Source organism: Pinus tabuliformis, chromosome 7 (genome assembly GCF_031772625.1).
Source record: "Pinus tabuliformis cultivar Carrire ecotype Pingquan chromosome 7, CPIR1, whole genome shotgun sequence".
NCBI lineage: Eukaryota > Viridiplantae > Streptophyta > Pinopsida > Pinales > Pinaceae > Pinus > Pinus tabuliformis.
In genome coordinates, this window is record NC_142293.1 from 1,712,084,752 (window position 1) to 1,712,100,741 (window position 15,990).

General features: G+C 38.9%; 1 protein-coding gene across 2 annotated transcripts in view; it reads left to right on the forward strand.

Moving 5' to 3' along the window:
• Window positions 1-15,990, forward strand: part of LOC149255173 (nucleoside hydrolase 3-like) — a 386,258-nt gene that overhangs the window by 74,376 nt on the left and 295,892 nt on the right. The window contains exons 5-6 of one of the 2 annotated variants that reach the window (XM_089460377.1): window positions 6,561-6,737; window positions 6,928-7,206. The exons of the other annotated variant lie outside the window; for it this stretch is intronic. Coding sequence (XP_089316503.1) covers window positions 6,561-6,737; window positions 6,928-7,206 — 456 coding nt within the window. The remainder of the gene's footprint in view (window positions 1-6,560; window positions 6,738-6,927; window positions 7,207-15,990) is intronic. 2 annotated transcript variants of the gene reach the window in all.

Below are 15,990 nucleotides of genomic sequence, written 5' to 3' on the forward strand. Positions count from 1 at the left end.
TTGGCATGTATGAATTACGTCACTACTGAGGGTGATATTCTTGCCATACCTCAGGGTTTATCTTGCCATCCAACATTGCAGCTAAATCGAAACACAAAAACAATATACTATACATTCCTTTCAACATTCAGATACCTTTATCAACTTGTAGCATTCAGATAGCATATATCCTTTGTCATTGGCAGTAGTAGAGCTTGCATATTTCTTTATCTTCCTCTTTCCTTACCAACTTCTTCCTGTACCAGCTAGCATCCAGATGATCCTTAAGAAGGATCAACTAATCACATCTTCATCAAGAGGTTAGAAATACTCAAATCTTCATGCAGGAACAATAAACAACAATCAAAATAAATCTAAACAAGAGCAGTGTCATAACATAAATCTAGAAGGTACTTATCTTTAATGAAGATTGAAGGAAATGATCAGGTCCCTCTTGATTTGATCTTCAAGAGTCATTATAGTCCATCATCTGCAGAATCCTTAAATCATGAAGTACCATAGGACATCAACCATATATCTATCATCAAGAGAGGTGATGGCTCAACTTGGCATGCCACATCATCAATCGATTTTATTAGTAGCCAAGCTCAAACATATCATCTTCAACCCATCTAGGGTTAGACTGTACTTGTCACAAGTGATGGAATCATGCTAAAATATACAGGCCCTTATTCAAACACATTCTAGGGGTTTGTTCCAAATCCTAACCTCATGAATATCTATCAAGCCCTAACTTCTCTTGTTAGAACAAGGTTGCCCAGGGTTTCCTTCAAACCCTAGCTTTCTTTTAGGTCTCTGCCATCTTCACTTTTATCTGACATAGGTGTCTTGATAGGGGTGATATCCATGACTTTTCTTTAGCCCAGCTGTGAAACCATGTTAATTTTTCTTAGGGATGTATTGTTCTTTGTTTTGATAATTGCATTTATATACTTTTCATCATTTACATATTCATTCACCCCATAACATCATTAGCAACATATGCAATTATATAGAAAAAACAACATCATCAACAATGCAGTGGAAATAAAAAGAACATCAGAAGAAAAACATACACACATAGAGACACCAAGATTGGTTGAAGGCAGGGCAAAACCCCACAAGGGAGAAAACCCATAATTCAATTCTTCTTCTATTATTAGACTTCATCGATTGTTCAGCTGAGATACAAAATACAAATAACATCAGACTACTCTTGTTCACAACTTCATGTGTGAACAAGTTACAATTTTGTCATTAATAATTTTGACTCCTGACGTTAGGGTTTCAACATGGGGATGCCACCATAATTTTGAACTGCAAAGATCTAACAAAAGTTTTGATGCCAATAATGCCATATGAATAACCTGACTGCTATATAGATGCATTGATGCCACATACAACTAAGTGGAAGCCAAGAGTCATACCATATATGCTGAGATACGGAGAGGGTCATACCTATACTGCTGAGCTCTGATATAAAGCCATACATAATACTGTACTGAACGTGACCAGAAATGCCAAGCATATCACTCTCTATATATATATATATATATATGCAACTGTGTTAACATACATATAACTAAGATGCCATCATCCATATGCTATTGTGCCAAAATCCATACCACGCAGTGCAAAGATCAACTATACCACAGAGATGCCGAGAGCAAGACGAGATTGTACACTGTGGATATAAGTATGCCAACGAGACTATGAATCGTTGATGCAACACATGAGTGCCTTGCTTATACATAACATACCACCGAGGTGTCGTTCATAATGCAGAGAAAAGCCAACTGTGCAGATTCCATACAATACAATTTGTTATAACTGTAATACGGATTGAAGCGAGTCCCAGAGTTGATGTGTGAGGTTCTTAAGCAAGCCTTTGTACAATGGAATCACCACAGAGATAGGGTATGCGAAACATAATGAACTGCGAGTGCAATATCGAATCCCCTTAGAGTGATGCGATCCATCACGGAGAATACGGTACTCTGAAATATGCGTTGTCACAATGATTCTACTGTAGTGCGAGGAATGCCAATTAAGTAATCAGAATGATACCGTCCAGAACAGATCGATGCAGTAGATATATGAATTTGGGAGATGTGAGCCACTGACACGTGTCGAAAAACGGTAATGCGATGTCCATATTTCAAAACGATGCCCAAAAATATCAAAGCGGTCTCCAAAACTGTAATACGATGCCCAAAACTATAATGTGATGCCTAGGACTGTAATGCGATGCCATGAATATCAATGTGATGCCTAGGACTGTAATGCGGTCAATACGATGCCCAGAACTTGTAATACGATACCAATGAAATTACCATTCAAGCTACAAAACAAAACATCTGAACTACCAAAAGCACGCTCTCATTTGATAAGTCTGTTCCAATTTATAATAGAACGTGGCACTCAACTTATGAAGCCAATCTGAATTAGCCTTTTTGGAAGGAAATACTCTAATTAAAAATTTGAACATATTATATATATATATATATATATTTTTTTAAAATAAATATAAACCCAAATTAATATTACTTTCCTTTCACGAATATAATTCAAACTCCCCCTTTTTACCAAAATAAATCCTCTTTTAAGGGCGAAATGGGATTTTCTTAGTGTTTATGGTTTTTGTGGGTATTCACCTTGAAGTTGCCCATATTTTAACACAGATTTATAGTCAAGATTGGTAAATCTAGTTTGTCTTTCTATCCATAGTAAATGCTTAAAATATTAAGTAAAAGTCTTGATTGCAAAATTATTAAAGTACCAATTAACTGGTAGTCCAGCTTCACTAAAGAGAAATGTAAGATGTTTGGAAATGCAGTGACTAGTGCAGATGGGGTAGTACAGCTTCACTAAAGAGAAATGTAAGATGTTTGGAAATGCAGTGACTAGTGCAGATGGTGTAGTAACTGACATATCATTAAGCTAATGTGCAGGTTTGTTGGTTGGTTCAAAATAAGAGAAATTTTTTTTCCCATTGGGTTACTCATTTTGGTGGGTAACAAATATAAGTTGGCTTTGTAAATAGAAAAAAAATTACTTAATTAATTTGTAATAAGAAAAATATTGAATATTTATTTATGTTCATGAGTTATTAATGAAATTAGATAAATGATCGTTTCTAAAAAGTTGACAGAGAACAAAACAAAAGATTAGACTCTATTCATGATTGCACAAGAAGATGCTTTATAGTTATGGGGTGATGTTTTCACGGAACATTATGTAACAACAAATAAATATGTATGTACAATGTGCATATCTACATGACAAAAAATAAATAATTAAACAAAACAAAAAATTATGTATGTACATGAAAACATTTTTAAAAACAAATCAGTGTAAATCAATATTAAACTTGGATCTATCGAGCACTAAGAGGGATCAAATTTCTTACAGTGTTGTTTTTTATCATTTAATATAAAAGAATTAATAAACATGAAATTAAATAATAAAATAATTTACATCTTAAGAAATTTGATCTCTCTGGATGCATGAAAATCCAAATTTAAAATCAATCTATACTAATAGACAAGTCATTAGAACACTAAAAGGGATCAAATTTCTTATGGTATTGTTTTTTATCAGTTAATATAAAAGAATTAATAAACGTGAAATTAAATAACAAAACAATTTACATCTTAAGAAATTTGATCTCTCTCGATGCATAAAAATCCAAATTTAAAATCAATCTACAACAATAAACAAGTCATCACCATCATCATCAAAATTTGGAAAAAAATGTGAATTATTTTTTACATCCATTTAATTATTAGCGGATGAACTTGGTGGACCGCAGTTTCTCTTTCAGCCTCATCTTTCAGAGCCATGCAAGAGCCGTTGACTTCCTCAGCATCTATCTCTTCGATTTGTATGGCTTTTGGGTCCCTATCTATTTTATTCTTGTATCAGTTTCATTCCCTGTGATTTAAGTTCGTTGGGTCTCGAAAAGAAATCTTATGCAAAAGACTTTCAGCTGCGGAGACAAGTCCATGATTTGTGAGGTTTCATATTCGTTCATGATTTTCCAGGTGCTTTATTTTTGCGACGTCTTTCTTCCCACGAAGCTTTGATTGCTTGACACCATGTGAATCATTGACAATACATTGGATCGCTTCACAACACTCCCCAGCATAAATCCCTACACATTTTCGCAAGTTAGTGTACATTTAATATTGGGTTCCCTATCTCTTCGATTCCTATTGGCGTACACCAACAACGTTCAATCTGATTGTGCTAGTTTTAATGAATACATGATTGGGAGCCTCGAGGAGGCTGTCCATACATACACATCTACCACTTTCCCACGTACATCATCTCTCGGATAAAATTTAATAACACTACAATCTCTTTACACCGATTTATCCATATAACCTGAACCTTTATTTTTGGTTACTCGCCAATAATACTAATTTTAGTATTAAGTTTTAACCCTACCCTCAAAATAACATGTTACGTTTTGGAAAGACGATATATCATCAGGTGGCACTGCCAGCTCTGCTCGATGTGCACGTACAGAACTTAGTGCCACATGGAATAACGTCAACGGTCAGACTATAGTTTACATAGGCAGTCATCGTTATGCTATCTCACAAATATGGGATGGTGTCACCTCTCAACATCTGTGATAGGGACGGCTGCATCATCACAAATCTAACAATATTTATCCTCTCCCTTCATGAATCCAAGCAATGTTGCATTAATCGTTATCGGGATAATATTGGCTGAGGAAAAAATCGTAATTATCGGGAAATAATCGTTTGGTACAAAAATATTCATTTTTTTTCAATTTTTTTAATATCTAAACCATCTACAACACAAAATAAATACATTGACACATAAATATGATAAAAGAACTAATATATAAGATATTTAATATCATTTTTAGTGCTAAAATCACACATAACATTGAATCATGTCCTGAATAGTAAGTCCTGACTCCTAGTCCCAACTCAGCCTCAAAATATCAACAAAAAATATAATAATGTATCTCATCATGTCATAATGTCATATACAATAAAATGAAGAAAATAACTAAAGTTAATCCTATTGATTTCCTCTGCCTCTCTTGCGAGAAAATGCCACAGCTTTCCCTTTCCCTCTAGATGTAGATGCTGGTGCTAGTGGAGTTGGCAGTGGAGTCTACTGTGCTCTAGAATCTGAAGAACTAGAAGTAGGAGCTATAGGAGGTAGACCACGTCTTCTACTGGTGGCAGGGGTAGCCCGGGCAGATGGTGTCACATGGAAACATTACAATCTCCCAATCCTGAAATCCTGAAAAACTAATAAGTCTGATGGATTTTGAATGAAGTATAAAATTCTACTTTCTCCAGCCGGAACCACTCTCAAACATCCTGAGTCATTCAATGGTAATGTTAAAAATCTAAGTAAAAAGATGAATAGCATATCAATACTAGGGCCTAGACCTGATCATTAAGCTGCCTCACTCAAAAATTATTTGTTTCTTTCAAAAAAAATTGCATTTCGAACATTTAACATTCCTTATAAAACCGTACTGCTCCGATTGCCCAAGATAAAATTGAAAAAAATTGTGATTTTTTGGAAAAAAAAGCGTGTATAAAAAAAAATTGGCGATAATATCGGATATTACTCGCGATAATATCGGCAGCCGGAAATTATCACGATAAAACGATAATATCACGATATTATGGTGATTTTAACAACACTGAATCCAAGAATATTTACCCTCTCTCCTCATGAATCCAACAATATTTATCATATCTCATATGTGTGTTGAAATGATCTTAACAGATCCCATTTGAAGCCTGACTGCTGATAGACCACATGTGAAGCCTGACTGCTGATACATCCCATGTGAAGCCTGATTGCTAATAGATATGTACATTGTAACTTAAGAGAAGTATAAGAAGTAAAACTAATTCTGGACACGCAAGCCTCACATAACTGCGATAAAATGAAGGCCAACAGTGAACAATCATCATCAATAACTGTGAACGTGCACAGGATTCAGTGGGATATTCATGGTAGTAGAATCACTTGTGGTGTTGGTACTTTATATGTTAGTTTTCTGAAAGATCTATCCTCTATAGGAAATGGTGGAGCATGTGATTTGCTTGGAGAAAGTACCATCTACCCCTTTCTCTGGACACCTGGTGTCTTCTCACCTTCAAGATCAAACTATGTAGGTCCGTAATTGAACACTGCAAAAGCATTCCACATGTCAGAAAACTCTACCTTAGCTAAGGAGTTTGTGGTTATTGTTTCTCCCCAAATAGCTCACGATCATCCCAATCATGTCATAAACTTGATACTTACCAAGTGAGATCTATCTCATGTTCATAATTCTTCTGCATTCATATTTTGTATTTAAAATTAGGCGAATAGGCCAAATATGCAGTTTGCATGGAAACCTTTGCATCCAGAAACACAGCCCTAGGAGAGTTATTTATATTCCAAAGGAATCCTTATCTTGGCCAATTCGGCCTATGTAATTACAGACGTCTCATGAGTTTGAATGTACTTGTCTGGGAATCATAGTATAGATTAAATATGAATTGATATTTGACTGTTTCCTGCGTAATTTGTAGGTTTTCCATTCAGGGTTGCCAATCACACTCATTCCGCTGGACGCAACAAACACAATACTTTTAAATGAAGAGTTCTTTTCAGCATTTCAGGGCAACCAACGTACATATGAGGCACAATACTGCTTTGAATCTTTGAAAATGGTCCGTGATACCTGGTCTGATAATCAGTTTTGCACGGTATGAATGGAAGGAATATGATACGGAAATAACATTCAACTGATTTTGTCCTTCTACAGTTTTGTTCATATATTTGAAAACTTTCTACCGAGGATGGTTTGAAGATATCCTCTATATTGTTGTCAGATATATCCGTCTTAAAGCCATCCATTTCTTCTTAATTAACTTTAAAACATTCAAAATATTGCAGAGCTACTTCATGTGGGATTCCTTTACCTCGGGTGTCACCATTTCATGTATCCTTAACGGACATGCCAATACAGATAACGAATTTGCTGAACTGCAGTACAGAAACATCACTGTAGTTACTTCAAACAAGCTGTATGAAATTAATGATCGTCCCAATCCCTTCTTCAATGGCAGAACTGAACCTAAATCTCATCTCAGAATTGGAGTACACAACGGTCATGTTCAGACAGGTCTTCCAGACCCATTTTGTTATGTTCCAAACGGAAAGGGAAAATGCCAGGCAGGTTCTGATTTCTAACACTACAAAATTTCTGGTCTGTTGCTCGTGTGCATCTTTCCCTAAAATTTTAATTGTACGTGAATGACATGGATGCCTGTAAAATTTGAAATCTTGTATAAATGGAGATTCAGAAGGAATTGAATTATAACGAACGAATCAACTTTTAACAAACCTAGACATTAAAATTAAAATCTAATATTAAATGAAATCAATGATCACCTAAATCCATGAATCATGTACACTGCCTAAAGGGCTGAATTGGAAAATTATATCTAGACATTCAAAATGAGGGTATATTTATAGACACTGACCAAGCGAATGGATATTTACAGAGTTTTGCTACTGGTGTTCTTTTGGTTATATGGATGACATTGCACTGATAAAATTACTACGGATTACCTTTCTAGATCGTCAAAGACACAGATAGGAACGCACCACTTTCCCAAATACAAAGACTCAGCCTGACCACGCTACTTATATTACAAGCTTGAATGATTAAATAAAAAATAAAAATAAAAATCTAACAGACAAACTCGTACAGACTTTGAAGGCTCTACTTGAGAAACAACGTAGACAGCAACTAGAGCTGTAAGTCACAGGACGAGCTTCATGGATTATCACGTTCTAAGAAAGCATTTTAAACGCACTATAGATACTTTCACATATCTACATAACAGGTCCAAATGGTTCCAAAGTCAATATTTACATATTGAGGGAGATCAAGAGGCTGATTAGTCCCCATTTTGGGGAAAAACAAAACTGTGAACACCGTTCTTTCCCTGATGAATTTGGAATGCGTATTTTCCAAATGGTTTCAAAGTTAATATTCACGAATTCCAAAAGGTCAATGATGTTGATTAGATGCCCATTTTGGTGAAAAACAAAACTGTGGAAACTGTTTTGTCTCTCATAAAGTTGGAACTCGGTAATTTTAAAATGGTTTAAAATCAGTATTCACATTTTCAGAGAGGTTAAAGGGCCGATCGTTTTTTCCCTGATAGATACAGAGCAGGTATTTTGTTTTTCGTTTTTCGTAATACTGTTTAATCAATTCCGTGATGCTATAACATAGGCTAGAAATATAAACTTTCCTTAAAATCTTACCTGCTGTCAGAGTGGTCTTCTACGCGGCATCACTACGTTATGGCAACAAGTCCATGTGCTGCTCCTAGTAAACGTTGACCTGCTGATTTTACACCATCGAAAACATGGCGTTGGGACGCCGTTCAACGCTATTAATCTGTAGAATTTTTGTGAGTGACCTGTGGTCGACATGTCTCCCCCCATAAAAGACGATTTCCACCAAATAGTGGGCTGTGGCCATCGAAAAATAGTCAAGGTGATAAATCCTAGTTTACATGGTGGAAAGGTGGTGGGTCCAAGCATTTAATCGTCGTAGCGAAGTTCACTGTGTATGACAGGCCATGGGTGCAAGACGAAGGTTAAACGACATGGGCCGTCAGATCTTTTACACAAGTACGCGGTGTATATACTGCAAGCAATGTTCGGTGCATATGGTTAGCCTAGGAGGAACGGAAATTTAGAGAACGTAAGGAAAGATAGTGAACTAACAGTGACTGATATAAAGGGGAAAAGTACGGAAGGTTAAGAGGAATAACATGAAAAATTAAAAATAGGGCCTAGGTCAGCAACCTAAAAAATAAATTTTTTTTCTTACATTGGGAAAAAATTGTCATAACTTGGTTGTTAGTCAGCAATGAGACAGTTATTACTGGCTGCTATCTGTGGATGTACGTAGACTCATAACCGATATGCAAGAAAAACACACCACTTACAATGCCCTGTTGGGGCAGGCTTTCACTTCTGCCAAATGCCTCTAGGGCTTGGTCCATTAACCTGTTTAGATGTCTCTAAATCTTTCGGTCATTAACCTCTTTCCTTACATTTCAGAAAGACAAGCTTTACCCAAAGGCAAAATAGTGTTAGGTAATACTCTAGAACTTTGTAACTTGTAACTCCTATACTATTGGAGATAACATACACTTAATTGTACTTCAATTAGACTAGTGAGTAGAGTCGTGCATGGCAACCTTGTTATTATCACCAAGAAAGAACTCCATAAGTGCATGCATGAGTTTTACTAATCTCCACTTGCATGAGACAGTTAACAGAGGATTGCATGGTCAGTTAACTAGGATTAGGTGTCAGTTTTCTTCATTGCATGTTCACATCTCTCATATTCACTACTAGACTTACTACTAAATAAGTTCAACCATGTAGAATATATTGCATTGAATTGTATTCTTTCATAATTTTGTTTAATGCATGAATAGAATTCATTAATTATTTTCTCTATCAATTTTCTTTCTTCTTTCCTTGCAAGTTTTGTTTATTATTTTCTAGGTAGATCCAATCTTTGTAGGTTCAACTACAATTTCACATGGTATTAGAGCCCACCAGAGCTAGAAAGAAGGAGCATAAACAATCTATATGTAGGTTATGAAGATTGGAGCTATCGAAAAGAATGGAGTTTCCACCTTCCACAATTCTCACGCCATATAACTATTTCGAATGGAAGCCAAAAATTCTACTTCAACTCAAAAGTAGAGGCTTGTAATAGATATGGCAATATAGATTGAACCAAATTCCGCAGTTGAACAATCCAAATATTTCAACTGCATAGACGCAGCCTTTGATCTCCTATTCTTATCAATTTCTCCAGAATTAATGTTTCCTGTTAAAGCATGCACCACTCCAGATCAAGATTGGACCACTTTGGAGACACTCTTTGGGAAGCAAGGTGAGATGCGGGGTCACATTCTTGAAAATGAGCTCAACTTATTAGATCCAAGCAATTTCGAACTCATTGGATCCAAGCAATTTCAAAAACATTTAAGATTTCTTTAGAAGGTTCAAAGTGTTAGTTTTTGTAGCATCGAAGGTGTTCTAATCTCGAAACTTTGTGGAGAGGCTAAAACACATGAGTTCTTCAAAACCCTAGAAATCGTTTATGGAAATTTCACCTATAAGCACCTCAATTAAATTAATTGAGCCAAAATTAAAAATTGCATAAAACCAACTTAGGGAAATCGATTAATTAATAGTAAATTAATTGAGAAAGGTGTGAATTATCTAGAAACTCACACGGATCGACTTGGATATGATCTCAGACATCAATTAAGATTTAACCCTAGTTATTGGAGTCTCAACTAGAGATTATAAGAAGAGGTCGATGGGTAGATGGAGAAACACACTTGGATGAGTTTCCTTGGGCAAGTCGATTTTCCAGAGAGCAAAATTATGCCAGAAGAATTCAAGCCAGAGAGGGGACGCAGAGACAGAGAGGGGTAGTGACAGTGAGTCCAGAGGAGGTTTTTCAGTTCCGAAGAGTCAACTACAGGAGGGCCGAGTTTCCTAAGTGAGGTTGCGTAGGGACTACACAGAAGCTTCAGAGGCAGAGTTCGATTTGGCCAGATAGAGGGTCGATTCAGTTGATGGAGACCATGAGAATTTCCGGAGAGGGCCAATGAGTCATTCTCAGAGGCAGAGTTAGGCAGACGGCTTGATCAAAGGTAGCATTCAGGAAGAGCATTCGAGGGCCTGCGCAGGAGTGACCCAGAGGCTAACGCATGAGTTTTGTGGAGCCCAATTGGTGCCAGTTTTGGAGCTGGATCAGTGTCGGCTGAGACAAAATTTGTCTCACTAATTTTTGTGGCTAGTTTATCTTGTAGAGGATCACTAGTTTTGGGCATCCAATTGTACTAAGAATTTCTCACTGCTGCATAATAATAAAAACCCTCAACTGCTACACTGGTTTTCCCACAATGGGTTTTTCCAGGGAGATTTGTCCAAAAATAACAGTGTTAATTTTTATGTGTGTGCTAGCATATTTCTCAGTTTCTTGTATTTATTTTGTACAACATTTATTTTATTTGGTGAAGAAATTGCAGTGTAATTATTTCGATATAATAAAAAATTTAATAAATTGATAATCAATTAGGAGAATTAATTCCAATTGTTGCATTTCAAGGAATTTTGACATGGTATCAGAGCATATTGTCGGATAGGAGGCTTAGAAGCGAAGAGAGAAAATTTCTTGTTCAACGGGAGCAGTAGGACGAAATTTTTTGGGGCTGCGTAGTGCCTAGCCAGGTAGTGCGAATTGTTGGACAGGGGGTTCAATTTTTAGTTGCAGGGTGGCAGAAAATTCGACTTGTCCAGAATATCTAGTCCAGCAAGCAGAGGGAACAAAGGCAGCTCAAATTTTCACAATGCTGATTTTTTGTCTGGGCACATAGGGTTTTGCAGTGGTTTACAGTGGTAGAATTAGTACTAGAAGGAATAGGAGGTGCAGACACAGAGGGAGATTTCTCTTAGAGGGTATCTAGTTCAGAAATTCAAATTTCCAGTTGTAGTTTGCAGTAGCAGCAAGCAATTTTTCTCACTCCAAAAAGGGAGTGTGAATAACAGAGCTAACAATCGAGCAAGTTAAAGAGGGAGATTTCTATCCCAGGTCGATTTTTTGCAGAGATGGCTTATTGGTGGAAAAATAACAGAAGGGTTGAGACCCAAGTTTCAGGCACAAGGGCCAACAAAGGCTCTGTTGTAGTCTAGCACCACGCCGACATTTTCACCTTATCCATGATGAATAAGGCATCTCACTCGAGGCGTGTCGTGACCTTAGTTAGTTGAGGGACTGGAATCAAGCGTCAGGATAAACCTTAAGGGACTAAAAATAACAATAACTCAAAAATATAACATTTGGGATCCAATCCTAATGAACTAGCATATACAAAGGAGAAATATTAGATAGATGCAAGCATATTAAAACTTTATAGAAAGCCAGAAAGAATCATACACAGGTTGATCAAATATCCCTATAACCATTCCTTCAATTAACACCACAACAATATAACATTACATCAGGTTCGATGGCCCCCCAGATAGGACAGTCATCAACATAACATAACAGTACATGATCAAGGCAACAAGATACCGAGCGGGCTCAAACGGCTCTGCAATAGCATTCTTGTATCTCACAATCTATCCTCTTCTTCTCGGCTTTCTCCTTACCCTTTTTAAGTCTCCCTCTCGCTTGAACTGCCACTTTTCTCTTGGATGCTCTGCCTCTTTCCCTTTCGGCTGCCTCTGTTACTCAATTGTTTCTTGATTCCTCGATTGTTAGCTCTCTTCTTCGCTCGGCTGTCTCTGTTGCTCACCTGTTTCTTGCTTGAGTCCAAATTCCTTTGGCCATCCTTCTGCAACTGCTAGTCTTTGTCGGGTTCCTTCCTCTGCTCCAGCTGTCTCCTCCGCGACTTCCCAACAGTTATTTCCGGCCAAAATGTGGTCAACTGGTCAAAAATTGATTTTCAAACGAAGGACCCAATAGGTCCCGACCATAGTTCCTTGACTCGTCCCCGAGTCAATCCTTTGTTGATACTAGTGGTGTTGCAGCTGTTTCTGATGCTTCCTACAGTTGTGTTGTTCTTTCTTGTGTTGCTTCGCTTTGGCTAGCTCCTTCCAACAAAGGACCTGTTATCACCCCAAGAAACTCTCCTAGGTTGTATATCAGAGATGCTCGGGAACATTACAAACTCAACAAGAATGTTGGAAAATGGTGGATGAATGGAAGGAAATGATGCATATTCAAGCGAGATAACCACTTCTACTATGCTTAACCCCAGACATGGGTGAACACCCCCAGACTACAAGGCTTTAGACCACCAATTACTCACAGTTTGAGGAATAAGTGAACATGGAGAATACTGACCACACCAGCAGATGCACAGGACCCTGTGATGGCCGACTGCAACCAGTTAAAAGGACAGTAAATCTATTTCCTAATGCACAGACAAGATGACAGCTCTCTGGCACTAAGCAAACAGAAACCTGCATAACATATTCAATGATACATACTAGATTCTAACACAGAGGTGGGATGATAGCCCCTCTAATGCTAAACATCTAGAGTACATGAAAAATGCATAACAGGCACAGCCTGGAACAAAGAAGAAGTGGAAAGTGAGCAATTGACAGCAAAAGAAGCTTGCATTAGCTGAAAATGAAGACCAGACGCTGTAGGTATCACAGTAGTTACAATCTCCAGAAGTTGAACCTTACATCAAAACAACAATATCCATCAACCCTCATTACATCTTGATTCTGGGTATATATGGAGGTTGATTACAAAAATATCTGCTATCCTATGCGTGGAGGAGTCATAACTGACCACCAACCACATTAACTGTCTGATATGGGTCTCTGATACAATCTGTTGCTTTCATGAACAAAATTTGACATTCTCTGGTACTTAGGTGTACTCCTTGAGCAGGTAGAGTGTTGTATGAATAAATTTTCATAACTGCTGGAGGTGTTTAACTACTCGAGGCTGTACTTTCCTTCCTTGGCCGTGCTGTCTGTTGAATGTAGTGGTTGAGGAATAACTGCGCCAGGTACAGGGTAGCTAATCGCCTTCGTTCTTCGGTAGCAGAGAACAGGCTATGGACACGGGCAACATGGAGGAAGATCCACCGTTGGATAACATGGATCGATGGCGGAGAGTGCTTTGCAATGGCTATCGGGAGGAAGCGGGAACAACAAATGTGAGCCGTTGGATGAAACAAACGGACGGCTGAGATCATTTGATAGGAGGAATCAAGAGGTGGACGATCGGGATAGACAAGGGCCATCGGATCTTATATGGGCAGATCTGACGGTGATTGGGAGCGAAAGATGCGCGGGGATCGTACAGGATGGCGGTAAGCAGTTTCCCCGCACCGCTTATCGGAGGTGGGCAGTATTCGTACGCGACCGCACGATCGAATACAACAACGACGCATGGCAGATGGGACCGGCGGGAAACCACCGCGATCGTGAGTTAATGCGCGGGTAGGTTTCGGCGGCGGGAGGCGCGAACAACGTCAGATCATGCGGCAAATGATCAGACGGCGGAGAACTGAACGGGGTTTAACAGGACTGATGTGACAGGGAAAGCCGTGAGCCGGGGAATTTTTTCGTATGCGCGCGGTTATAAAGGTTAAGACCTTAGCGCGGGGGGTTTGAGGAATATGGGTTTGTGGAGAAATTTAGAGGAAAACAGAGTTATCGGGAGGTATAAGAGTGTAAGCGGAGTGATGAGGAAAGGGTGGGTTATGGTGCGCGGTCACGTTATCAGGGTTTTATAACGTTTAAACCCAGCACCTAGGAGCTAAGGAGACACGGCCTTTATACTAAATATTGGTGTAAAACAAGGATAGCGGGGTTTTATGGGGTTATAGGGAAAATGAAGGAGAAGAGGGAAAAACTGCTGCGAGCCCTTTGCAACCAAAACCAGCACTGCCCAACCTGTTTTTATCCATCAAATGTTGAAGAACATAGCATAGCTAACAGGACCCACCTCTGGAACCGACTCCATGGCTGCATTTCTGAACTACGTGAATGCATCGAGTTGTTTTCCATTGGCTTATGAGAGTTCCCACTTGCTCGAGGAACTGAGTTGTGAGACCGACAGTAGGATTTGTAGGCCGTGTCATTAGGAGAGTGTTCCACTGCATGTTTGTTTCCTTGTTGATCTACTGCAACATCTCCAAGTGAGCCTGTGCTGGCGGTTTAAGTTCTCGGAGTATCTTCTTAGTCTTGGTCGACTCATCTTCAATTTACTGGATTTGGGTCTCAAGGACTTCCACCTATGCTAGAATTTCCTTCTGTTGGTTCTTGTCCCATGTACCCATGGCTTGGTTGAACAAATGACTAGCACAGCTACGCAAAGGCTAAACCGGTAGATTCCTCTTTGCCAGAAAGCCATACCAGTCATGAACTTGTGCCAAAAGGCCTTAAGCTTCCTCTACAAGCTTGACAATAGAGTCTTTGAGGCCTATTGCTTCTGCGATCTTTTGCTCAATTTCGCCAGCATACTGGGTGGATGAATCCAGTAGTGCCCTCTAAGTGGCTGCAATAGTTCTCTTGAGCTCCTAATTAGTCGAGACTAGTTGAACGCAGGCAGCTTTAACATGGTCACAACATTCCAAAAGAGTGCAGGCTAAGAAGTATTTTGGGGCCTCTGTAATTATCTCTGAGATCAAAGGCTGGAGGTCGTGGAATTTCCTAGTTATCTGATCAAGCTGACCCTAGAGGTCCTGTTTCTCCTAGAAAAGTTTGTCCTGTTCGGCTACCAGGGTGAGGACATATCACTGTTGTTCATGCTCGGTAGCTAGAACGATGTGTAACGCCTCTTCTTGGCGTGCAACTTGCTAAATGAAGGTAAGCAATTGGGCTGAGGACCATCCTTGGAGAGCACCTGGGGACATTTTGGATGGTTCAGGGAATCAACTTTGCAATGGTTGTCCACTTGAAACGGATTTGTCAGAATGCCCTTGGGGAGATGTCTCTCGTTGGGAGGGTTCCGCTATCTATGGATCAATGTGAATGGGTTGGGGTTTCCATATTGATGAGGGGATGGGATCAGTGGGGATGGGCAATGCAGGGAACATGGTGGGACTCAGAAAGGGAGGGTCAGTAAACTGCCCCATGATTGCGAGTGGACCTGAATCAAGTAACAAAGATAACATGGACGTTTGAACGGTCTCTGTGCTTGCAATGTGGGATGTAAGCGTGCCATTCGTTTGTCCAATGACTAAATGGGTAACGAAGTCGACCTCCATTTCTGTTTCTATAACAGGCAAGGTTATAGATGGCATAATATCTGAAATGGTGGCAGATGTGGAGGCTATGTGCGGGGATGGATTTCGCGATTGTGGTGATGCGGGGGATGTGGACGGTGGAATTTATTCGGCGATGGGCACACTGGTATGGGAATGGGGTTGA